Source organism: Eurosta solidaginis, chromosome 1 (genome assembly GCF_040869045.1).
Source record: "Eurosta solidaginis isolate ZX-2024a chromosome 1, ASM4086904v1, whole genome shotgun sequence".
Classification (NCBI taxonomy): domain Eukaryota; kingdom Metazoa; phylum Arthropoda; class Insecta; order Diptera; family Tephritidae; genus Eurosta; species Eurosta solidaginis.
In genome coordinates this window covers 375,028,963-375,056,727 of record NC_090319.1, presented here as the reverse complement: position 1 = coordinate 375,056,727, position 27,765 = coordinate 375,028,963, and the positions used below count along the sequence as shown (strand labels likewise).

Below are 27,765 nucleotides of genomic sequence, written 5' to 3'. Positions count from 1 at the left end.
GTACTCACATACACACATGCATACATACATCCTTAATATGCACATTGATTAGTGATGTGCGGTTCCGAATATTTAAGTAATCAGGCCATGTTTAGTAGAAATACCGGATATTGAATATGCTATCGTTCTGTAGGAATATCAAATTTTCCGCATAACTTTCTCATTCAGTACGCAGCTCCGATGTATTTACTTAAAAAAAGAAGAAGAATTCTAATACAAATCGACGGCTGAGTGGAAGACCGCCTAATCTCGGCAAGTTTGAAAAGTCTAAGAGTATTGTTTTTAAAAACGCTCTCTAATTTTGATTGCAAGACGCTTTATCTATGAACTTGTTTTAATTGATCTGAATAGATATTTTGAATTGGGCGTTTTCGAAAAATTCTAAGATGTTACGTTTTTTGAACTTTGATATAGGCCGTCTTTCGATAGCTTGGTGATATAAAGCGTTTTCAAAACACCTACCGAAATAAAATGCTCTATTTTCTTCCTATACCTACCTCTCCTCGGCATGTTTAAAATCGTTAGCAAAAATTTAAGAATTATTAGGGTTCAGATGTGACGAACGCCACTTTACTAGAGAGCCGCGCTTGACCTTTTGGAACCGACGTCACAAACATCGTAATGCAGTATAAGATAATATGGGCTAACAAATCATTGAAACCTTTCAAATGGAATTCACCTACGAATCTGTCTTCAAAAAACATGCATACCGGAAAAGCAATCGATTGAAAGCGTTATTCACTAGCTGGTTAACGTCATATATTCGTGCAGGGGTTGGCTTTTTGGCCCGTGTTCCTGGCGGAAGTTTATGTCATAGAGAGCATATAGACTGCTCTAGGGCGGTAGAGTCTCAGAGAACAATAAAAAGATCTTCCTTGAGAGCCAGGATAAAGGAATTATATTGATTAGATAAAATCAGAAATACTTTGGGAGTAGGTGCTTAGCCTCTATGGCGTCCATAAGACAGATTAATATTGAAGGGGATTAATTTGCTGGTGAGGTGGCCATGACTTTCTCTACCAATACCCAGCACTGCAGACTAGGCAAGTCAGATTTCTCGGCACATGGGTTTCCGATAGTCCAGCGAAGGTAAGGAAGGTGCCTTCGCTCCTACCTTAATTCATACCGGGGAGAACTCATGGAGGGTATTCACAATGTCAACGACTATAAGTTTCTTCATAAAATTTTTTTGTGTCTTAAGTTTAAGTATCTATTCTGTTGAAACGGTTCTTTACCGCCCTAGTAAGCTTACAGTATAAGTAGCGTGTCGTTACAATATGCACAGCTGATAGGCGTGCCAGAGATAGAGGGGGATGGGATGAGGGTTTACTTATTGTTGCTTATATTTTGACTGATACGTGGTTGGTGTGAGGGAACAGCAGACGTTTGATAGCAATTGGAAATTCACGTGAGAGCGGCTGAACAGATTGGGATGCAATTTATTCAGAATAATTTCAGAGTTGTTACGGGATCGTTTCGTTACCATATCGAGATCATTCCTGAATTATCACTTCCGTTCATTTCAGTTTTCGGTATTATTTCAATACTCGTTACCATTGGTTTTAATTCTTGAAATGACCTGGCGATTATGACGTGGCGGTTTTCGAAAAAAAATAAATTAATAACTATTATTAATCGGTGGTAACCTTATGAGTTAAAGATTTTACGAAATAATTGGAATCATGTGCTGGGGTAGTTTCGCGTCTCGTTCGCACTTTGCGGAATTTTGTCGGTATAATTTTGTAACCGTTTAGGCATTGTTTTCGGAATCATTTCGGGGACTATTTAGACCGTTTCGCAATTGTATTCGGGTCATTTCGAAGCAGGTTTATTTCACGACTACTACTGCGGGGCGATTTCGGTACTGCTTCAAGGATGATCTTCGGACTATTTCCGGATTCATTTTAGGACTGTTTGAGTATAATTTGTGTCTGTTTCAGAATCGTTTCGGAATTGTTTTAGGGTTCATTTCTTTCTTCATTTTTCAAGAATAATTTCGTGATATTTTAGAACCTCTTCGGATGGCTAGGGGGCATTCTAAAGACTAACGGCACTATATCCGAATAATTCGAATATTTTTCAACTTTATTTTGTTATTATTTTGGGTATCACTTCGGAACTGTTTTTTTTTTTTGGAACTATTTTTGTTATCATTTTGCGACTGTTTAGGGATGATTTGGGAATTTTTCAAAAATTGCTTTTAGTTTCAATTCCGGACTGTTTCTAAGAACATACCGCCGAGAGGATTCCTTAAAAAAAGACAACATACCAAATAAAATTGCTTAATCTTTTTACAAGAAACTACAGTATTCCAAATGCTTCGAGAGAGCTTCGCTGGTATCATACAACAGTTTGTAGTATATTGATCTTGTTTTAAAAACATAATTATAACCTTAAGACTTACCGCAATTGCGGCGCCCTAAAGTGATCCTCCGATCTACGTCGACCTTAGCGTTGAATGCAATGATAAATAATAGCCCTATAGGCTTTTGGCACTAGTTCGATTACAATCAGCCAATTATATTTTTAAACTATGTTTGTACAATAAGCTTTACCTAAACGTATGTAAATTCAATTCTTTTTTAACAGAGATGCAGCATAAGCTGATTAAGGTTCAGTCGGTCTTACTTATGACTATCAATAGAAATTTGACGAGTCCAACCGTTTTATTTAATGATGAGGAGTGTGATGACTAGTACCTAGGACCTACCTAATTATTTTCTAGCTTTTAGTATTATTTTTACTTCATGTAAGTATTGTTTTCAATAAAACTGTTTAACTTACAATTTTTTTTTAATTATTTTATTACACTTCCAATCTGTACGTATGTATGTATGTATGTTGCGTTTGTTTACGTTTTTGATTCTATAACGAACGAAAGTTTTTATAAACTACCTTACTGTACTATTAATAATTTATCGCAATAAACATCAATGTAACTCTGAGGAGATGGGGCCGAGCTTCTCTTCCAATTTGTTGCGTGCTGCTTTTAATCTTTTCCTTACTGCCAAGAAAGGGGCATCAAGGTTTTGAACAGCGTGGCAACCTTGCAAATAAAACAATTTTTGTTTTCTTTCTGGGCCAAATTTATATTTAACTATTTGCTTTGATGAATCATTGTGGATAAAACACACTATGTGATGAATCTTCCCAGCTGAGAAATGAGAAGACAAAGTTTAATTTACTGTTTTGTATTTGTGTTTGTTTTAGATGAATTGTTTTTAAGATAAAATTATCAGGCTCCCTCATGAGTCGAAACGCGTAGGAGGGGGAAAAAATATCGAAATGCTCCAACTTCTAGGAAGAAATGTTGTCGGAATAGACGGATTCCGGTCAACTCAGCAAATATCGGTTTCAAATAATGAATTTGCCTGAGTATCTGGGTCGTTGTAAAGCATTGAATTCGACACCATCCTTATTAATTAAAGGGTGCATGTTATCAGGGGGCATACTCTGTATTGCGATGCGAAAGGCAGTGCGATGCGAAAATAAATTGCGATGCGAAAGGTAATTGGAACTCTGTAGCGCTATCGCATCGCTAACAATGTCGCTTTTTTATTTTTCGCAAATTTTTTGCTTGAGTATGCATCACTGACCAAACTCAAAGAAAGAGAACAAAAGAAACAAGGCGATTACAATTTCGGCAAACGATTAATTTTTGTTGAACAAATTAAAAAAAGGATTCTGTAGCATTATGGAACGATTTAAATGAAGAAAGGATTGATTTAAATGAAGAAATCCTCCCAGTTCAGAAATTGAACTGGAAGAAGTGAACGTTACAGAAAACGTGGAAAATCATAGAATGGGAAATATTGCTAGTTGTATCAGAGAACAAATAAAAAATGACATGACTTCCAAAAGAAATGCTTTATAAAAAAGTGGTTTCGATTTAATTGTTATTTATTTATGTATTTTAAGTCCACTAGGATTACAAATTGTTGCTTTTGTGTTTGTTTTATTTTTTGAGTTGTCCTATATATTTTTAAATGAATATAAAGATATCAATTTATAAAATCATCAATTAATACTTACATATTTGAACAATGCGAATGCCTATTACTTGTAGCAAGAAAAATGCGAAAATGAATGCTGTTTGATATTCGCTTTCGATTTACAGAGTGCCGGCAATGCGAAAAGGGAGAAAAATTGCGAATGGGCAAAATGTGAATGCGAAAGTCAAAATATACATGCGAATGTCAAGATACAGAGTACCGATTTTGCGATTTCGCGTATTTTTTCTTTCGCATCGCAATACAGAGTAGGCCCCCTGAATTATCTTCTGACCAGTGGGTTATTAAGCCGGAGGCGTATGAGATTCTGTATGTTACAGACAAGAACAGACAATTATTCCTTTCTCATGGTTCTGGGCTTTTTACGCTGACCTATGTATGTACTAAGAAACATTTTTTCTAAACCTCCATGAATCTTAAAAGAATACTCCCATATTTATCTAGGAAACAATTGCAAGCGCATGAAAAGAGCCAACGAGAACAGCTATAAAGCCGGTGTGGCTGATGACTACTTATGGTCATTTTCTTTATACTTATTGATGTTAATTGGGAAGCTTATTTATTCGTTGATTGAAAAGCCAGCATTTTTTGAAAATTTTGATGAAAAAATATTTAAATATCATACCCCAAGATGATTAAAAACGTCCAAATTTAAAAGCATTTTCTGTTCGAAAATTAACGTATCGTCGGGAGCAAAATGTGATTATTCTTAAATAATCATTTATGATTCATATTTCGAAACGCTTTTTATTCATATTTGATATCATTGTAAAATGGAGCTTTAATTGTTTTAGAGTAATATTTGACTGCTTTTCACAGTCATTTTCTGATCATATTCGTGAACATATTTCAATCGTTTTGGTTGAGATTTTTGAATCATTTTTGAATGCGATTATGATGCATTTATTCTTCATATCTCATTCAAAATAGGATACTACATAATAATCTTATTTCATCAAAGGAAGAAAGCATGCGGAAGTGAGTTATTTGAACCACAAGTCACTCGCAAACAAACTTAACCGATATACACCTGCGACTACAACATCCAACATCAGCTATGATCGTCAATGTCTTAAAATACGATACTGTACGGGATTTTGAAGACATATCCAGGTACATATGTCAAGAGAGTTTCACTTACCTGGTCAAATAGCTCCCAACTTTTGTATTGTCCAACTATTATGTATTTTCTGGGAAGCCGAAGGTGGAGAAATGGTTGGGGAAATCTTCGGGCATGAGCAGCATTTGCACTACATTGTTTTGAAGAATGTCTTAATAATAAAAATTTTATATATATACATATTTTTTCTGAACTTCATGATTGAAAAAATGTGTGTATGTGAAAAAGTAAGATTTTCAATGAAAAGTAAAATTTTAACAAGTATAAAACTCATAATTCAGTCAACAAATATAGTCAGAAAAGAATCAGAAAGCTTAATTAAAAATTATTATAAATTTTTGATCACCTAAGGTAAACACATTTGATTCAAATATGATTCCAAAAAGTGATCGAAAAATGATTTTCAGTTTTTGATCATCAAAAGTATTCATATTTGATTATTTCTTTTGTTTGTTCAATTGTATGATAACTCATTATTTATTCAGAAAGAGTAATCAAATTGTATTTATATGTGGGGAAATTGAAAACTTAATCATCTAAATGCTGAGTGGGTATGTGCGTACATACATACATACATTCATACCTGTAATGAAAGTACTGACGCTGTACAGAGGTGCCTGGGTGTAGTGACCAGGTAGTCTGAATTATGTGGATTCAATCCTTGTAAAAATTTAATGGAAATTTCGAAAACTTTAATTGTTTCTATAACAAAAACTAGTTGGCCAATTTCGAAAATATTCGTAATTTCAAATATCTTAATGAAAATATCCAAATTCGTTCTCGAAACGAGTTCGAAAATTTGAGTTTTTGAATACAGATTTGCATCTACGATATTGTTAAATCACTTTAACAAAGAGAGTTTTAAACGTAGATGCACCTAATACGGCAATTGGTGGTGTCATACATCAAATTTTTAATAATAAATCCGAACCACTTGCACTCTTTTCTAAGAAACTGTCTAGATCCGAAATTAAATATGGTGCATTTGACAGGGAATTATTAGCTATTTACTTGAATATAAAACATTTACGCTATCTTTCAGAAGGACGACAACTTACAGTTTCCACAGATCACAAACCATTGGTTTTTGCTTTAAAGTTAAAAACAGAACGTAGTCCAAGACAAACTAGACATGGAATTCGTTGCTAAATTCACAAATGATATTAGATACATTAAGGCCCGGTTTTTCAGTACAAGTACAACTCAGTGTGTCAGTTAAACTACGCTTAACTTATTCTGCAGTTTTTCAGTCTACTTTAACTGAAGTTTAAGCTGAGCTTAAGCGGCCGATCTACCGGGGCTAAACTCTAGTTAACCTATCAGTTATTTGCGTTCGTTCGAATTGGCGTAGAATATACCCAGCAAGCATTTGGGCTTGAGTCCCATTAGAGTTCATTTTGATAACTAGGCAGACTTCTAAAATCTGAAGAGTTGTTTCGAAACAGTGGCTCAACTCGAGAACCATAGCGAACTCAGCAAAAGAGGGAATTTTTTCTAAAGCAACTATTGCTATTACGTAAGTTGAATAAATTTAATTAACAACTTGTGGTTCCCTAACTGGACTCATAAATAAATGTAACGCGATAACCTTCGAAGAGATTTTAAGCCGAGCTTCTCTTCCAATTTGCGTCGTGCTCCTTTTAATTTTTCCTACAAATTGGCGGAACGGGACCTACTTGTTTTATGCCGACTCCGAACGGCATCTGCAAGGCAGCTGAGTTTTCACTGAGAGCTTTTCATGGCACAAATAAACTCGGAATGCTTGCCAAACACTGCCGAGGGGGGGACCCCAGTTAGAAAAATTTTCTACTAATTGAAAAACCTTGTTTCTAAAATTTTGATGTTGCTTTGCCCGGGGTGTGAACCCAGGATCTTCGGTGTGGTAGGCGGAGCACGCTACCATCACACCACGGCGGCCACCTATATAATTTATTTTTGATTAATTACACTGCGTACTGCTATCAACCAGGTTTTTATTTCTCACAATAAAGAGCTGTTGGTTTTGGTGGTACCCCTTTGGAGATTTTTTTCAACTCCAACTCAACTCGATATGCAATGTAGGATATCAACTGGAGAAATGTGTTGAATATTCCCCTGCAAAAATCGTTGGATCATGTGGTCCACTTGTGTCATACTGGAGTACTTACAATTATACTCCTCTGTAATGCAGCAATGGACCAACTCATGTTTCTACACGAACATATTGTAAGCCGATCATTGCTCGATTGTAATCACTACATGATGTTTATTGGACTGTGGGTACTCCATGGATTACTCTGATGTAATGCGGAGCTGGAGTATATGTTCCCGTCCTAGGACGTCGCAATGTTAATTGGACCATATTTTTTGTATGAATTGTGGTTAATTTTGAAGCACTCGCTTGGTCCATAGTGAGTACTCCATACATGCATGCATGGAGTACTCGCGATTTTTGCATGGTCATTTGAGGACTGTACATTTCTCAAAATCTCTCGAAATTAGGATAATAATTGGAAAATATTAATGACGTTGGAGATCAACTCGAAAACTTTAAATTTTAAACAATTTTTCAAAGGTTGAATAGTGATTGCAGAATGAAGTTGGTCATCAATACGAGAACTATCTGGTGTAAGAATAATTGAATAATGATGTTGGATATCACTTCCGGAACTAGATATATATTTCGCTGGAGAATTTTTTTTCACGTTTGTTGGGTACACAAAATCCGGCTGTTGCCGTATCTAAAAATTATCGAGATAAAAACCAATGTTGCCGTACAAAAAAGCCTACTCCACAGGCGGCCTTAAACTGTGACTGAAAAACTGCTCAGCAGTTTGACTGGAGTTCAAATTTTACTAGAGTTTAAGCAAACTTAGTTTAAGCTTAGCTTAACCAACAACTGAAAAACCGGGCCTAAGGGACAAGAAAATGTTGTAGCTGATACATTATCTCGTGCGTTCGAAGTAGATGCAATTAAAAATACAGAACTAAATTTCAAAATTTTGCAAAGTGCAGAACAACAAGGCAGTGAACTTAATTCAATTATATCGCAGCAAACATTTCAAAATCTTAAATTAATCAAAATTCTTCTTCTAAACTTTTATATATGGTGTGAAGTGTCAGAAGAAAATCCAATTAATTTACGCAAAATTATATTTGATATGTTACATGGGATATCACATCCTGGAACTAGAGCCACACACCATTTGATAAAGAAATACTTTTGGCCAAATATGAAAAAAGAAATCAACATTTGGTCAAAAGAATGTATAAGTTGTCAAAAATCAAAAATCTATCGCCACACGAAATCTCCAGTTAATAAAATTCCAATTCCAAAAACAAGATTTGAAAACATTATTTTAGATATTGTAGGACCTCTGCCAATTTCAAAAGGATGTCGTTACATTTTAACAATTATTGATAAGTTTACACGTTGGCCAAAGACATACGCGATAAGAGACATTACTGCATCTACGATTGAAAATAAATTTGTAAATGAATATTGTAACGAATTTAGCTTATTCCAAATCTTCTGCTAACGTTCGAATCGCTAAACTGTTGAATAAATAACTCCAATATTCAATAGTGCAAAAATGGCCTTTATTAGACTACTTTCAAAGTACAATAACACTTGCCTTCACAACCAATAGCGTGCTTAAATCAAACTGATTACTGCCTACTCAGCTTTCGTTCCTTTTATACTCTCTGCTGTCTCGTTTGCATACTTCTAGGCGTTTCTTCTGCTGGAATTTTCTACTTGTTTACCAGCTATACGCGTCGCGTGTGTATCTGTAGTATATAGCCTCTCGCATAACCATATGCGCGTGTATATATGAATAATGATGATTGCATACTTTTGTGAGTATCTCAGATATATGCATTTGTTTGTGCGTATCTCTCCGCTGCTTGTATGTACATATGTGTAGACATAATGATTGATTTGCTTATGTACGTACAAATGGCTGCTTAGTATCGGCTTAGAGATGATAGTATCCCCTAGCGTTGCTAATATTCGTCACACTGCCCTCCACCTAAGTCTGATCGTTCCGATCAGACAAATATCCCGATCTAACTGCTGCTAGCATCTCCAAATGAACCACCCTTCTATTTATGGTTTCCCAATGGTTTGTATGCGGTAGATAGTATCAGTGATCTTCTTCACAACTTTGTACGGGCCTCCCCAACTGCACCAAAATTTGGATGGAACACCTTTCCGCCGGTGAGGGTTGTATAGCAGTACCAAATCTCCCTCCCGGAATTATTGTTCTTGTCGTACCTGTGTTTCATCCTAGTACTCATTATCCTGATTCGTTCCCTTACACTCTGTTGTTTGGCCAATGAACTACTTCGTAGAGCTTGCGCTTGACGGATTGGCTTCGCATAATCAGTATCGTTTCCACGTTTCACAACACTAGTGTGCCCTGGTTGAAACTACCCTCGCATTCTTTCTGGCAAATTCTTTCCTTCGTTTTTGTGCGTCCATTTGGTTTTATCAATGCCAGTGTTTCTCTCGCAGGTACTTTTGATTTCGATTTATTTGGCCCATTCGATCCATCAACCTTTGCCCGATCTACTGCCTTTGATTTATTTATTTATTTATTTATTTATTCAGTCTATGAAGATACAGGTCTTACAGACTGCCAATAATGGTAGATACAAAAAATATTAACACAAAGATAACAAAATATACATGTAAATATATAGTTTACAATAAATAATAAGTTCTTATAACAAACAATTTAAAAACAATTAAATAGCTGACTTTAAAATATTTATAAAAGCGTCCCTACACATAGAAAAATCAAGCTCAATAGAAGATGAAATCTTATTGAATTCGTTCAGGGCACGTGCCATTGGCGCATTCCTTCCATAATTGGTTCTAATATTGATACCATAAAACGGGCAAACATTACGAAGATCCCTCCTTGGAACATTAAAATTAATTTCCACAAGAAGGTCAGCGCAGTCTACATCTCCGTGGATAATGCCAAACAAGAAAGTCAAGGAGAGAATAGATCTCCTGGCTTCCAGGGATTTAAGATTCAAAAGAAGTAAACGAGCAGTATATGGAGGAAGAGTGTATGTAAACCTTAATGACCGTAAAGCATACTTAAGAAAAACTTTTTGAACTCGCTCAAGCCTGTTGATTGAGAATTGTTGGAAAGGTCTCCAAATGATGGTAGCATACTCAAGATGAGAACGCACGAATGAGGAGTAGAGTACTTTTAAAGTATACGGGTCAGAAAACTCCGAACTATTACGCCGAATGAAGCCTAGCATAGCATAGGCCTTGCCAACGATGCAATCAATATGGTTCACGAACATAAATTTTGTATCAAATACAACCCCAAGATCTTTGATTTTTTCAACAGTCTGCAACGTACTGTTAGCGATACTAAACGAACTGTTGAGATTTGAACGAGATTTTGAGTAGGTTACGTGGAAGCATTTATTTATATTCATTGAGTGAACCAGCAGGCAGCAAGGGCAGGTCATTTACAATACACGATGACGCTTTGTTAGATGATGATTTAAGAGAGGCGGGCGGCGATCGAATCGACCCACGACGCTCACACGCACAAGCTTTACAGTAAAAAGCACTATTAGACTCTCTTAAAAAGTCTAAGTCAGTCTCCAAAACACCCACACAGGGAAGATGAAAAAGTACCGAACACTTAGCACATTGAACCTTAGGTTGAGTGCGCTCAACTCTTGGTGGTCTTTGTCCAATCGCCTCCACCAGCACTCGCTTACTGCTGAACCCGTTCTCAAAACTGAAGTTAAATCCACATCCTGGTTCTTATAACGCATAATCCTTCTCTGCATATCGATCCTGATGTCATGGCCAACTAAGAAGCCCACTCCCAATATGACTTCATCAACGATCTCTGCCACAACGAATTTGTGTAGAACCGTGACCTTACCAATTAAGACTTCACATATCACTTCTCGCTGGACTTGGTTATACTCGCCAGTGACCATACGCAACCTTGCTCCAGGTAATGGCTTTACTCTCCTGTTGACCAAATCAGATCGGATCAAGGAATGAGATGCGCCCGTACCTACAGTCATTACACGTTCTTTGCCATCCACATTTCCTTTGACGGTAAGACTGCTCGATTTTCTTCCAATTTGCGAGATAGATGTCACAGGACAATCAATAGCTGGGGCAAGTTTTCGATCTTTACATCTGACTTGCTCTTACTTATCTCCTCCAGCTTTGCGTTTACGACCACCCACATTGTTGGAACTGTTAGGGTTGGTGTTGCAATAACGCGCAATGTGCTCTGGCTTTCCACACTTAAAGCATTTGACTGCATCATTATTCTTCTGCTGCGTACCCTTCAATGCTTCCAAAATTGTGTCTACCCAGTCTGGCCTTTCCACTTCCACGCGATGAGCTTTGTATGCGGGCTTACTCAAAAGTGACGCTGTTTCCTGAGTCAGAGCATGGGATACTGTTTCAGCAAATGTTGGCTTTGATTTGCGTATGTCGCTCGCTTCGTTTCAACGTCTCGTATTTCATTATTAAAGCTCTGGATTTTTACCCTCTCGGTGTATTCCACTGGTGCGTCTGCATATGCGAGATGAGCCAATCTTTCAACATCCGACGCAAATTCCTGCAAAGTCTCATTTGCCTTTTGGTAACGGTTTTGCATTTCAATTTGGTATATCTGTTTCCTATGCTCGCTTCCATAACGTCTCTCGACAGCGGCCATCAATGCTTCATAACTGTTCCGTTCGTACTCTGAAATAGTCTGTAAGATTTCCGCTGTAGGTCCTTTTAAAGCCACGAACAATGCAGCAACTTTATCTTCAGCATTCCAGTTGTTCACTGTTGCGGTCTTCTCAAACTGTAGCTTAAAGACCTGGAAAGGAACAGAACCGTCAAAGGATGGTGCTTTTACCTTTGGATTACTCGCTGAAACTGTTGGGCGATTTAGTTGTAACTGCTCGATACGTCCTCACAAAGCATCCACCTCGCCCTCGATTTTTTCCTCAAACTGTAAAATTTTTGTATCCTGGGCCTCCAGCTTCGATGATACCCTTAACTCCTGTGCCTCCAGCTGCGAGGAAATGTGGGCCTCCTGTGCTTTCAACTGCTCAGCCAACTGGGATGTCATATATGTCTTCTATTCTTCCAGTTGAGATGCCATATATGTCTTCGGTTCTTCCAGTTGAGATGTTATATTTGTCTTTTGTTCTCCCAGTTGAGATGACACTGTCGATGTTTGAGCAGATATTGCAGCCAAAATCATGGTCAAGTCTGTGCTCGTAACTGTCTGCGATGTTTCGTTTTTCTCTTCAATTTTTGTTGTCTCCTCGCCAACAAGATGAAAGACATACTCTTCCACGTTAATTCCTTCTAATTCCATTGCCTCTCGTAGTCGTGCCTGAAGTTCGAGCTTATTACCGGTTGTATTCAATCCACGGCTCTCCAACTCCTTCTTCAGTTGCTGGATCTTCAATTCACTCCACTTTGCCATGTCCAAGTTGTATTCGAAGTCTTCGGAATTTATTCAACAATTCCTCTTCTGACACCAATTGTAACGAATTTAGGGAAATTCCGCTTATTCCAAATCTTCTGCTAACGTTCGAATCGCTAAACTGTTGAATAAATAACTCCAATATTCAATAGTGCAAAGATGGCCTTTATTAGACTACTTTGAAAGTACAATAACACTTGACTTCACAACCAATAGCGTGCTTAAATCAAACTGATTACTGCCTACTCAGCTTTCGCTCCTTTTATACTCTCTGCTGTCTCGTTCTCATACTTCTAGGCGTTTCTTCTGGTAGAATTTTCTACTTGTTTACCAGCTATACGCGTCGCGTTTGTATCTGTAGTATTTAGCCTCTCGCATAGCCATATGCGCGTGTATATGTGAGTAATGATGATTGCATACTTTTGTGAGTATCTCAGATATATGCATTTGTTTGTGCGTATCTCTCCGCTGGTTGTATGTACATATGTGTAGACATAATGGTTGATTTGATTATGTATATTAGGGTGGCCCTTCGTTGTACGGAGGGAAAAAAATGTTTGGATTCTTGATCTCACCCCCTAAAAATATGCGAATAGCTCAAAAACGAATATATACAAAGTTTTAGGCCAATCAAAAAATTACGAATTTTTACAATTTCGTGTTTCAGGCTTCCATATTTCTGAACCCTACGAAAATTTACTGCTTTTCCATACCGTAATAAGATCTGTATTTTCTTACTTTTCTGTATTTTTATACTTACAAATATAAAGAAATGAAAATATATATTTTAAAATTGCCAACAACTACAAAAAATTTCTTTGACGTTTTCTTATTAAAACTATACTGCTCTTGAATGAACAAATTTTGAATAGTAGGTTTTTTTTTTTTAAATAGATAAATTGCGGCACTTTGCATTGGGATGGAAAACCACTTCCAGAAATAACAGGTCGTGAAAAGGTGAAACGACTTCAAGTTGTTGTTACTTACAGGAATGGTGAACAGTTACTTGGAGTTCCAAAATTATATGCTGCAACAGGCTCGGAAATAGTTGATACGTTGTATGAACTGTTATTTGAATGAGATCTGAAGGATGATATTGTGGCCTGTTGTTTCGATACGACATCGTTTAACACAGGCGTTATAAAAGGAGCTGCAACGTTATTAGAAAAAAACTTGAGCGAAAACTTTTGTATCTACCTTGTCGTCATCATATTTATGAAGTTCTGCTGAGAGTTATTTTCCAGTAAATACTAGTAAGGACGTTCAGTTATTTCGGCGACTTCAAGAAAATTGTAAAAACATCGACAAAAATAGTTTTAGAGATTTGCTACAAAATAATGAATTGAAATTAGTTTTAAGCGATAGCAAAGATACTATTTTCAGAAACCCACTAAGGAATACTTGAAAAGAAAATAGTAAGAGATGACTATAGGGAATTATTGGAATTAACGTCTATATGTCTAGGAGCAAGTGATGGCATAAAGTTTCGTGTACCAAAGCCCACTCATCATGCTCGGTGAATGTCTAAGGCATTGTATTGCTTAAAAATCTATTTATTTCGTGATCAGTTTAAACTAACGGAGTATGAAGAGAATTCGATAGCAAGTATATGCGCGTTTATTATACAATTATATATTAAGCTTTGGTTTTACTGTACCAATCCTCATATAGCACCTCTTCAAGACTTATCTTTTATTAAAGAAATTTATAAATACAGAAATGTTAATAAAAAAATATCTGACATTGCAATAAAAAAGTTTTGTAACCACCTATGGTACCTGTCTGAAGAACGTATTGCATTGGCATTGTTCGATGATGACGTCTCTTATACCGTGAAGAAAAAGATTCCGGAAAAAATCAAAAGCATAGACAACTCCGACAAGGAAACAGAAAATTTAAAGAGGTTACACTTAAGGCCCAGTGAAATCAATAAATTCATAGAAAAAGAACTACACGATTTTGTAACAGGAAATACAACTGATTTTTTTGGTCGGTTTGGGATATCATCTCAATTTCTGGAGGTAGATCCACTATATTGGGGGGGGGGGGGGGGGGGAGGGGGTTAAGAAACCTATAAAAAAGCTAAGGATACTGTTATAAATAGACACAGCAGACCGGGGAGTAAAGCTTATGGAAGAATATAATAGAATACTTACAAATGACGAACAAGAAAAACAATATTTTTTACAAGTTGTAACTGATTACAAAAAACAATTTGAATCACATACCAAATCATCATTAATTATATCCTAGGAAATAATGTCATATTATATAAAATAAATAGTAAATAAATGTAAGGCGCGATAACCTCCGAAGAGATCTAAGGCCGAGCTTCTCTTCCAATTTGCGTCGTGCTCCTCTTGATTTTCCCTACAAATTGGCCGGACGGGACCTACATGTTTTATGCCGACTCTGAACGGCATCTGCAAGGCAGATGAGTTTTCACTAAGAGCTTTTCATGGCAGAAATACACCCGGAGCGCTTGCCAAACACTGCCGAGGGGCGACCCCGCTTAGAAAAATTTTCTTCTAATTGAAAAACCTTATTTCTAAAATTTTGATGTTGCTTTGCCCGGGGTGCGAACCCAGGGCATACGGTGGGATAGGCGGAGCACGCTACCATCACACCACGGTGGCCGCATATTATATACTTGTCAGCTAAAGTTTCACAAGATATATGTACATATATGTTTTAAAAATGTATTTTCAAAAAAATTTATAATAAAACAATTTGAAACAAAATCATTTACGTATACTCAAATATACACATTCTTGAAGTAATGACACCGTGTTTAAGGCATAATTTATTTTATAACTTTATTATTATTTGACCAATTTTTGTTGTTTTAGATTTATTTGAAAGTCAAATATCTCTAGAACTTATAACACGATAAATTATGTTTTCACCCATAACAAATGAAGTAGGGTTGACCAAATTTAAGAAATTGTAAAAATTCGTCATTTTTCAGGACTTCAAGCTCTTTGCGCCACTTCTAACCCTTTTTCGATTGATCTAAAACTTTTTATATTCTAGTTTTTAGGCTATTCGCATATTTCTAGGGGGTGAGATCGATAATCGGAACACTTTGGAAAATAAGGGCCACCCTAATGTACATACAAATGACTGCTTAGTATCGGCTTAGAGATGATAGTATCCCTTAGTGTTGTTAATATTCGTCACAATATATGTGTATCCCGTTTTGGTGTTCCATTAGAAATAACTACAGATCAAGGTACACAGTTTATGTCTAATTTGTTCTCAGAATTAACAAAATTACTTGGCAGTCATCATATTACAACGTCTTCATATCATCCACAAGCAAATGGTATGGTGGAACGTTTCCATAGACTATTAAAATCTTCAATTATGGCTAAAAATGGAATCGGAAATTCGTATGAAGAGTTACCTATTGTTCTGTTGGGATTACGATCGATCTTTAAAGAAGATATTTTGGCTACACCATCTGAATTATTAATAAAAGATCTCTTCAACAACCATATCAAGGACCTTACAAGGTTATTGAAAAATATAAGAAATATTTTAAAACAGAAATAAATGATGAAGTAAAAACTATTCATATTGACAGATTGAAGCCAGCAACAATTGAAACGGCTTCAACATTTAACACCACCATTTACACTGATGTACCTACAATTAAAAAGAAAAAAGTTAGGTTTAATTTGTTGAACAATTAATTTTCGGAAGGGGGAGTATTGTAGGGTACTTTTATTGTATTGTTCTTGTTCTTTTACTTTAATTGTTTTAATATTTATCAAGTTGTTTAAATATTTATTTTCAAATTTTTCTTTCAAAAATTTTCATTCAGTGTGAAATATAAATTAACATAATTTTAGGAGTTGTTAAATACAAATAAATAAATAAAAATAGTGGTAAATTTATTAACCACTACAAAATGAAAATTTTGAAAACTAAGGAATTGTTACACAATACCATGCTATACTATGTAGATCAATTAAAAAAAATTTTAAATTCGAAATTAAAAAATTTTTTTTAAAAGTTCTCAACTTAGTAATTTCAATATCTTAAAGAAAAGAAGAAGAATTTGTATTTAGAGATTTATGGAATTTTTTGAGTATGTAGTATTCTAGTCCGATTTTGAAAACGTTTTCGAAACAATTTCGAAAAATCGAAAGTCTAAACAAAAATGTTTCTTGACGATTTTCAAACTCTTGTCGTATTTTAGAATTTTTTTCCAAAATTTTTTATAATTTCTTTAATAATTTGGGAAAATTTTAAACAACGAGACATCAGTACAGACAAGGCGACAGCTATTTCGATTATACCTTTTAAATCTCTTCAAAGCCTTTTCTCCCGGGAGTGGGATTTGAACCCGCACTACTACGATGGTTGAAGTGTTACAAAAGCATTAAGCCACGTTGTTTACATAGTTTCCGTTATGCAAAATTTTCGAAATTTTCATTAAGATTTTTAAAAAACTTCTAGAACTTTCAGCCATTATCGAAAAATTTTTGAAAATTGCTTTCTATAGTTTCTGTTATACAGTTGTTTGGTATTCTAAATTTTCATACTTTCTAAAAACTTATCGATCTGTCAAATTTGTTTCGAAAACGTTTTCGAAATCGTACAACAATACTGCATACTCAAAATTTCATTCTTTCTCTTTTTTCGTAACTGGTTTACATACATACATACATAGTTTTCGTTACGGAATTCGTTTTTGATGTGATCATTAGGATTTTAAATACTTCTCGATTTTTTTCGAAAACATTTTCGAAATTTTTGTTATGCAATTCATTTAAGTTTTTCTAAAACGAAAGAAAATAAAAAAAGAAAGTTGGTGTTAAAATTTGCATATAACTTTTCCTGCTAGTTATTTTGTATGCGCATGTACTATAAGATTATAGGTATCTATCCAATCCAACCTTAGGTCGATTAGATGAAATTTGTTGTTTTTGAGTTATGAGAATTATTAACTAAATGTTTGGTTTTTTTTTAGATATATTAACAAAGAAAGCACTACAATACAAAGAGGAACAATAAAAACGTAGAAGAACCCAACTCAATCAACTGCGTGTCTTGGGGAGGATAAAAGGAAAACATAATAGGAACTTTGTCATTTTGGACATGTCATGTCAGCAGCAAGTAACACAATCTATTACACCATCGTCAGTATCAACTGAAGATCAGGATCCGTATGTGTTCACAGAAACAGTGCCAACAACGTCACCTACTTTATTTAACGCTCAGGTGCTTATTGCTTCCATTTTGTTTTTTCTAGAAACGCAATTTAACGGTAATTGAATATTATTTCGATATGTCTATGTATGTATGTATGTGTAGAAATCGCGCAGCAGAGTATTCATAGAAGTGCAAACACTAACACCAAAAACACCAAATCAAACATCAACGGCATTAACTGACAATACAGTTGCTAACACTAAACGTCCAATAACAACAACAGCTGCAGCCAACGCAAATAAATACAAATTGAGCCAAAAATTGCCATTAAGTCCGTTGAATGGCAATCAAACAAAAACGCAAGCGCCAGCAACTCTGGCTGTTGCAACGGGTCCACATAATGGATCCGCAGCAGCAGCAGCAGCAACGGCCGCAACTATGGCGATGGGCACCATTGCGAAATCCACAATTACACAGTCTCAGCAGCAACAACAACAGCTCCAGCAGCATAAAAAAGCTTTGAATGTTTGTATAGTGCGTCCGCAGCAGCAGCTATCTACGACAGCGCGCCAACAGCAACAACAACAACAACAGATTTTTAAAGCGCAACAGCAACGTAAGCAGTCGTCGTCATCACCGCCGCTATTACTGCAACATACACCGTCACTATGGCAAACACCATTGCTGCTGGACACAGCCGCTTCAGTGGTAAGCCCACCGACATCACCCGCATCATTGCCTTCACCACCATTGGCGAATACAGAAATTACATCGCCGACAGCAGTCACAGCTATGGTTAGCCCACTGATAACAACATCAGCTACAACATTACCGCCCTCCAATTTCCATCACAATACATTGGCGCAGCATTTACAGAAAGTTGAATGTTTGAAAAAGCCAAAGAAAATATTAGATGGCAGCACAAATGGCAAGTACCAAGAACAAACAGCAGCAATGCTGAGGATGCAGCAGCAACAGTCGCAGTCACAACGACGTGAGGTTGGTGCCAAAACTGTTGTCGTACAACCGACCACAGTGCTGCAACCTCCACAGCAGCCACCTCCACAGCAGCCACCACAAATGCATAAACAAAACGTAGCCACATCCTCTGCTCCGCCTCCATTGCAGGCAATACAGGCGGTAACAGTACCACAACATTCCGATACCGATTTAAATGAGATTCCAGTAAATGTTATATTTCGTAAACCGCAATCAAGTGAAAATTTAAACTCACAACTCGGCGGTAACGTTAAATTGACTGCACTCGGGAATGCAGCTGCTGCTGTTGAAAATAAGGCCAATATGACCGCGGTCACAAGCTTAGCTCCAACGTCTTTTGAATCAGTCAAACAGAGCTTAACGCATATTAAATCGAAAAATCAAAGAACTTTTATAGCAGGAAAATCAAAAAAAGCTGCGGATGTGTTGACGGAAGCTCAACCAAGCTTGCATCCAGCACCGCATGTGCTACGCGATATCGTCTTTACACATATAGGCACAGCAAGCAATGCATCAACTACTACACACACACTACCTGCCCACATACAGAGTTTACCCGCAACAAATAACATACCTAATCAACAACAACAGCAAAATAATATGTCTTCCATGGCCAAGCTGCCATCACCCGCACAATTTGCACCTAAACTCACAACCGCAAGCACCACAACAGTGTGTCTTAAAAGTATGCGTGTGGCGCAAGAGAAAAGTAAGCAAAACATGCCAACAGATACGCAACAGAGCCAGCGCGTAATAGCAGCCGTTAAAGTCAATACGATGACGTTTGCTAAAAATGTGGCTAAACGTAAAATGTCTGTGACGGCAACAGGCTCCGCTACAATAAAAAGCACCAATACTATGTCACCCGGTTTGAAAAAACGTAGTCACAAAATTGGACCATTGTATTCAGCATCTGATAATGAAATGTTTTTACATTGTGCAACCACCTCTCGAACAGAAGAAAGTCAAAGCAGCAACAAAAATGGACGCAAATCCCATGCTGTGGCTGTGGTAAAGATGTCTGCAGCTGAATTGGAAGCAGATACAAGTTTATTAGCAAGTTCAACAGTACTACCATATTGTATACAAAAACATTGGCTTTATATTACCCGCGAAATACAATTAATTGAAGGCGGCTGTGGCGGCATTGGTGTTGCTGGTACACATGTATCAGCAGCAGCTGCAGCTAAGAAAGGTGTTGGTAACAGTTCAACAACGCTATTATCAACGTCAGCTAACGAACGTGAAACGCGTATTACGCAACGAAAAACGATTTTGCGTCGACACGCATTACAAATGCTAGCTACACATTCTTTGCAAAAACTGCCGATGCAGGCGGCGAGACGTCGTTTGATGTGTGTGGACCGTTTGCTACGGAAGTACGAGCGTTATGGCGATAATGAGTAAGTTGGTGTTAAATTTAGGAAATTGTTTTTTTTTTTTTAATATTTGTTTTCAAGGAGGTGGGCGGGTTGAGAATTTTAATTAGAAACGCTTTCCCGACTTTTGCTTTTTAGATTTCCTACATTTTAACTTTTCCTACAAATAGTTCTGAAATGATCCCAGAATCGAAATAGTCCCAAAATAATTCTTTACTTGAAACGTCGAAAATCGTCGGGCTATTATTCTTTAAATAACTCAGAAAATACTCTAAATTATATCGAAAACCATCTCCAAGTTATCCAGGAGTAGTTCCGAAATGATCCGTGAAATAATTTTGAAACTATCCCTTAAATAATTCTCAAATAATCCCTCACTTGAAACATCCAAAATCCCTTATTATATTGAAAGCCAAGTTATTTAGGAATACTTCCGAAACGATCCCTGAAATAATTTCGAAATTATACCTAAATACCCTGAAATAGTCCCAATATCACCTATAAGGTCATTGCAAAATGATTTCGAAATGATTCCGAAGTCGCTTAAACAATCGCGTAATAATCGCGAAATTGTCCTAAATTTTACTGAAACAGTCCCGAAAAGATCCTGAAATGGTCCTGAAATCATCCCGAAAACAATTGTGAAATGCTCCAGAGATAGTCCCCAAATGATCCCGAAACATTTCCGAAGCTCTTAAAGTTTTACTTAAATAGAGGCGGTATTACCTAGTGAACAGTCCCGAAATAGTCCTCAAATGATCTTGAAATGGTCAAGAAAGCGTCCATAAATGATCACGAAACTATTCTGAAATTAGCTCAAAATAATTTCGAAATTATCTGAAAATAGTCTCGAAATGGTTTCCGAATGATCCCGAAATAATGCCAAAGTCATCCTAAAATAGACTTTTAAGCAATACTAGAATTTTCGATTTTTTCGAAAACTTGTTTGAAAATGTTTGCATTGCAAATGGATATTAAACATTTCGAAATTTTCTGGAAAATTGTTTAAAGATTTCGAGTATTTCATTTTTTTCGAAAAACCCTTTGAAATCAATTTGAATTTGCATTTGCATTTGGACTCCAAAACTGCATAATCAATGCATATTAGACTGGGTTGGTCCCCATACAAAAAAATTTTTTAAATGTCCGCCCCTAAATTTAAAGATTATGTTGAGAGGGTTTCAGAAAAAATTTTTTTTATCCTTCGAAATACAGCCGAAAATGTTTTTTCGTTGTAACTTGGTTATTTGACGTCCGATTTTTAAAATTGATATGTCATTATTTGGCCTTGAGAAGCTTCACATTTCCGTTTAATGTCCTTTTAAGCTATGAAGTTCTTTTCACATGATTAGGTCAGCTAACAAAGTTGTACCCCCCTAAAGTAGCCTTTTTTCCTTACCAAACGAAACAGCTGTTATACTAAATTTCTCAAAAAAAGAATTCAGCCCTTCAAATAAGGGAAAAGAGCGGACCACGACCACATTTTTACTTTTTTAATTTGCTGAACGCGTTAACAAAAAAAAAAATTAAATTTCGAAATGTAGAATTTCGAACTTCGAAAACCGATATCTATTTTTTGGAGGCTAATTTCGAAAAACGGAGATAGTACTTTGTCTATTTAAGCCTCAATCTATACAAAAAGTAGGTTTTGTCCAATACCCAGAAAAAAAAGTTGATTTTGTCGCATAGTCTTATTATTATAAATACGAAACAACGAAACTTATTTACTTTGACTTCCCCTATTTATGATATTTGGCATATCTTTATCTTTATATTTTTTATATATCTTTATTAACTTTTCAATGCAAACCCTAATAATAATTTTTCCTCCAAAAATATCATGATTTTCAGGTCTAAGTACAACAAGACTCAGGTAAAATAACAGGTGCAATAAATATTGAAAGTGCTATAACTTCTTTGTTTATTATTTTAGTAATATGGTTTGACAGCAACATTTTCTTGAATTTTTAAGTACTTTCGTTTGGTAAGGAAAAAAGTAGTTTAGGGGGGGTACAACTTTGTTAGCTGCCTTATCATGTGAAAACAACTTCATAGCTTAAAACGACATTAAACGGAAATGTGAAGCTTCTCAAGGCCAAAAAAATGACATATCAATTTTACAAACCGGACGTAAAATAACAAAGTTACAACGAAAAAACCTTTTCGGCTGTATTTCGAAGGATCAAAAAAAAAATTTTTTTTTCCGAAACCCTCAACATAATCTTTAAATTTAGGGGCGGACATTTGCACTTTTTTTCGACCCAGTCTAATGCATAGTAACATTTGGAAACTTCCCGGAAAATTTTTGAACATTTAGAGTATTTAATTTTTTTCGAAAAAGTTTTTGAAATCAAGTTGATTATACTAACATAGCTAAAACAAGTAAACATTTCAAAATTTTTATAAACATTTTTCAAATTTTGGATTTTTTTTTTCAAAAAGGTTTTGGAAATTGGACTTCCAAACTGCATACTTCAGTTTCTAAACATGCATAGTAAATAGTTCGAAATTTCTATGAAGCTTTTTAAACACCTTTAGAACTTTCGAATTTTGTTTCTTTAGTTTTCGTTGTACATCTCGAACCGTTCCTAATACCCGGTCGCCTCGCGCTCGTTGTAATAAGAGCCGGTTTTAAATAGCACAAATACTTTTCATAAAATTCTTTACTAATAAATTTTTAATTTTTACAGAATAATCGCGCACAAGAAATGTAATTATGCTGGCTGCGCCAAGACTGTCCTCGAAATGGCGACACAATGTGAAGATCACATAGTTGACAATATATCGCAACATATTTTCTTGCCGTGTACAGCGAAATTCGCTGACAATACCCAGTGTCGTATACCCGTCTTTGATATAATTCACGATTTGCCACTTTGTGTTGAGCATGCGCGTAAACGCGATGCCTACAATCGTGCCGTTCATGGACAACAGCGCATACAAACAAATCACAAAATAGTATCAACCATTGTAGCTAAAACATTAAATAAAACTCCAGCGGATTATGGTAATGCCTCCGGAGATTTACTTACGCAATTGCAACAGATAAAACAACAACCTTTTAATAGCAATGTCGCCTGTGCTGTTATAAGTAAAACAAAGAAATCTTCAAATATTAAAGTAAATGCTACACGGAAGCGTAAAGCGCCCCCTACAACGGAGTCGCCCAACTCAGTTGGACGAACAATAAAGCGTCCCAAAAAGATGGTTGCTACACTAACACCAACTTCAACGCCACCTATAGTTGTTACAACAGCATCAATAGTAGCGCCATTACAATTGACATCAGCAGTGTTGCAGCGCAAAAGTAGCACTACATCACTTGAATCTATTGCAAGTAATTCACAATCGTCTATTTCACAACCGCATTACATTTCGTCAAATATGAATATTCAAGGTGGTCAAGCTCATATTGCAATGCCAGCATTGGCACCGCTCAGTGGACGTAATATGCCAGTTGTTAGTAGCTCGGTGTCACCGACGGTTGTACCGCCGAAACATACACTTAGTTTTGGTTTAATTAATGCCAATAATGCTAATGGTGGTAATGCTTTGCAGAAAGGCGCAGATGCAATATCTCAAGATTTGAAGCCACATGAAATAAGCCAATTAGTGGCGCAATTCTCTGTTGCAGTTAACAGTAAAAATAATGGAAATGCGCACAACAACATCAACACTAATGCGAAGATCAATACTTCAAATACGTATAGCAACAATAGCATTACTACATCACTCAATTCTTATTTTGGCACAAATTGTGATTCAAATTTCACATCGGCGCTGGGTTCGTCATCATCTTTGCCATCATCAACAGAAGAATTATTTCATCAGGAGCTACTTAGTGTTTGCGAGAATAGTTCAGCCTATGCTAGTTCCGAAGATACTGGCTTGGGTGGTTTAAGTGAGACTGAGCTGATGGTGGGGCCTAATGATGCAGGTGAATACAGTTAATGACATTTATCATATTTGAATTTTTTTGTGGACTTAAACTTTTTTTGTTTCTTTATTTAGACGACATACCATTGGGTGATACGCGCCTATTGGAAGAGCATGATTTGGCGAATGTGCTTAGCACGTTACCTGAGGATGCATTCAATGAGTTATTTACAGCAGGTATATAATAGAAAATGTTTTCATTTTGTTTTGTTGATTTTCTGGCCGGGTCGACATTTGATGTATATTGGAACGGTTTTCCTTCATCCCTTGTCAGAAAGACCTAAGGCACAATAAGGTAGCTGTTGCATAGCTTTGCTTGAGTGTCCTTAAATTTACCTACAGAATATTGGAATAGAGTTATGGAAATTATTTTAGTGGTGACTACGGCAACCCAAAATATGCAACAAAAAAATAATTAAAAAAAAATTGTAAGTTAAACGGTTTTATTGAAAACAATACTTACATGAAATAATAATAATACGAAAAGCTAGAAAATAATTAGGTAGGTCCTAGGTACTAGTCATCACACTCCTTATCAATCTATGGCGTTGATCAGACAATTAAATGAAAGCGTTGGGCGCGTGAAATTTCTAAAAATGTTAGGCGTAGCATAACCTGATTAAGGTTCAGTTGGTTTTACTTATGACTATCAATAGAAATATGACGCGTCCAACGCTTTTATTTAATTGTCTGATCAACGCCATAGATTGATAAGGAGTGTGATGACTAGTACCTAGGACCTACCTAATTATTTTCTAGCTTTTCGTATTATTATTACTTCATGTAAGTATTGTTTTCAATAAAACCGTTTAGCCTAAACATTTTTTTTAAATTTTTTTATTTTCAAGTTTTTAGTCTTTATGAATTGCCTATTCTTTCTCATTCTATTTAGTTCATTTAGTGACTCATTATTACAAGGACTCTTTCCTGACAATTTGTTACAATCTAAGTCCTCAATACATAATCCTGCCAAAGACTTTACTCGACTCTGCGCCACGTATGCTTGTCCCTCCTCCAACTCCAAAATATTTTGATGTCTCTTCTACCGGACTGTATGCAATATTTATTCCAAATATGAGCCAAATCGGGCATCATAGGTCGCTTTCTATTCATGTATGTATTATGTGTTCCAAATATGGACCAAATCAAATCGGACCACAAATACGATTTTTATGCTATCTCGATCCATGCGCCACCTAGCGGCGATTTTTTTTCACAGGTCGATTTTTATTCTTGCATGTATAATGTGTTCCAAATATGAGCCAAATCGGGCCACAAATACGATTTTTGTGAATATCTCAATCCATGTGCCACCTAGCGGCGATTTTTTATTATTGCATTGTCATCGGGTTCTGAACTATATTCCAAGTTGCAAGCTTGTAGCTTATCGGGAAGTTACTTAAATTTCAATTACAAAATTCGTTCACAACGGCCGTGCTGGGCAGGCTGCACTGTCAACTCAAGCTAAATAAAACCGTTTAAAAAACTGATTTTCTGTGCTTATAAAATCCAAAACTATTAGTAAAAATTATAATAATAAACTCCTTATAAGGCGGTAAATATGCTTTTATATTCCGAAAGTACCGGGTGGATCAAAAGTAATCACGCTACTGGAAATCGCTATCACGTGCAACTGGCGCTAAATGTCACTTCGGCTTTACTATTTTTGATGTAAACAAACACAGTATACAATTATGGATAAACTGGTTTCCTATTCAAGAACGTGAAAGGAAGTATTTCCGCGTAGCTTAGTCTTTTGTTTTGATGGTTTACACTGGACGACCAGATCACCACATTTTAACCGACCAAGGCTACTTTCGATTTCGAACCTGTCGCCTAAGTCCTAGCAAGAGTCATAGAATCGCCATAAAACAGGCATCACTAAGGGGCAACCACTTGGCCGAGATAATTTTCTTGGATTTATAGGAATAAATTCTAATGGATTAAATGAACGCATTACACAAGCCGATACAAAGTTTTTCATTACAAATATAAAAGCAAAAAATCATCGGCTGAGTCTATGTACATGACAATTTGGCAAAGAGGCTAAAAACTAACGTTAACTTTAGCGAATAATAATTGAATATACATATTTTTCATACACTTGCAAACTTTTTCAATGCCAACCCTACCTTCTAACCCATATATTTACCTTAATGCACAAAGGCCATACTGTTTCATTACCAAAACTCATATTAGCTTTAGAAATAAAGGAGGAAAGACAATATTCAAAATATGCTTATAAATAAGTATTAATTGTAAAATTTGCATTTATTGTAAAATATGCGAAAATATGCTATATAAAGTATAGCAAATATTTTTGTGTGAAATGTGTGCATATTTGATTGATGTAATGGTTACGAGTTAGATAAAAATATGCTGTTGCTTACTTTGGGTTGCGCTGATGATGACCTATTAAGGCACTGTGGCAAGATTATATAAACCCACCTAGGACCAACACATTCATATCGACGTGAATTGGGTTTGAAATGATCCGGTCGAGTCTGACAAGAAAAGGCTAAAAAGAAGCAAATGTTAGGTTTCACTGGCTAGTGAGTTATGGCTGATTCTCTACAAAGTATCAATATTCCTGTCTTTACTATCTTTCATCGCTCAATAGTGATAAAATATAAATGTTATTCACAATATCAGTACAGAAGGTGGTTCTTTATATATTTCATTCGCCAACGCAAAGGAATGAGGAACTCATCTGATTTCAGAGAAGAAGTATACCCTTTTTATTTGGAGGCTAACTTCGATGGTAGGGGAAATTACCTTTTTGTTCATGGCCACATTTCTCCAACCGATGTTGCACAGTGTGATAGATGCCCATGAAATCACCAGAATATAAATCTTTCATTATTAGTGATTTTGGGCCAGAGTATAGTTTTTATTAATTTTTCCAAAAGGAGCTTTTCGGCCGATAAATAAAAAGACAAAAACTTTTGTTTTTTCTTATTCTCCTACGCGTTTCGATGTTTTTTATAACATCTTCATCAGGGAGTCTGGTTTATTCTTTAACATAAAATGTTTCCTTTTTACATGTAACATTTATTAACAAAAACGTTCATTCAACAACATACATATATATACAAACTAGCACAATTAAAATTTTCGACTGCGTCCATTGCCTCGTCCATTGCAGTTTTTGTCTTTTTATTTATCGGCCGAAAAGCTCCTTTTGGAAAAATTAATAAATCTTTCGTATTTAAAAGCAGCCAGACTTAGGGTCCAGTAGTCAGAAATAAAAGCTTTTGGCCTAGTTGTTGTTGTAGCTGTGCTTCGCCCCATCCAATAGGTGCGACCGATCATAAATTGTCATCAATATCCTCTAACGGGAGTCCAAGGAAACTTGCTGTTTCAACAGGGGTGGACCATAATGAGAGGGGTGTTAGATGCGTTGGTTCCACATTACAATTAAAGAGATGGTTGGTGTCATGTGGGGACACATTGCAAGCGGGGCATACATTTTGTATGTCTGGCTTGATTCTGGATAGATAAGAGTTTAACCTGTTACAGTATCAGTGTAACCCCACCCCCCAAATCAATTTGGCCTAGTTTAATACGGCAGTTTGTTCAAAAGATGTAATGTTTCGAATTTTTCATTTTAAATATCTAGTTGTAAATTAAACTTTTAATTTCTGTAGATTTTTTGATACCCCAAATAGCTTACAAATATAAACAACTCCAAGGTT

At 36.0% G+C, this 27,765-nt stretch overlaps 1 protein-coding gene across 4 annotated transcripts in view; it reads left to right on the top strand.

The window, feature by feature from the left end:
• The window catches only part of l(3)L1231 (lethal (3) L1231), a 78,035-nt gene that overhangs the window by 39,864 nt on the left and 10,406 nt on the right, over positions 1–27,765 (top strand). For 2 of the 4 annotated variants that reach the window (XM_067763097.1, XM_067763096.1), the window contains exons 2-6: positions 2,590–2,749; positions 17,575–17,825; positions 17,919–20,158; positions 22,825–24,071; positions 24,146–24,247. In XM_067763097.1, the coding sequence (XP_067619198.1) occupies positions 17,703–17,825; positions 17,919–20,158; positions 22,825–24,071; positions 24,146–24,247 (3,712 nt within the window). In that variant the 5' untranslated portion in view covers positions 2,590–2,749; positions 17,575–17,702. The remainder of the gene's footprint in view (positions 1–2,589; positions 2,750–17,574; positions 17,826–17,918; positions 20,159–22,824; positions 24,072–24,145; positions 24,248–27,765) is intronic. The other 2 variants (XM_067763094.1, XM_067763095.1) reach the window with 1 other exon arrangement.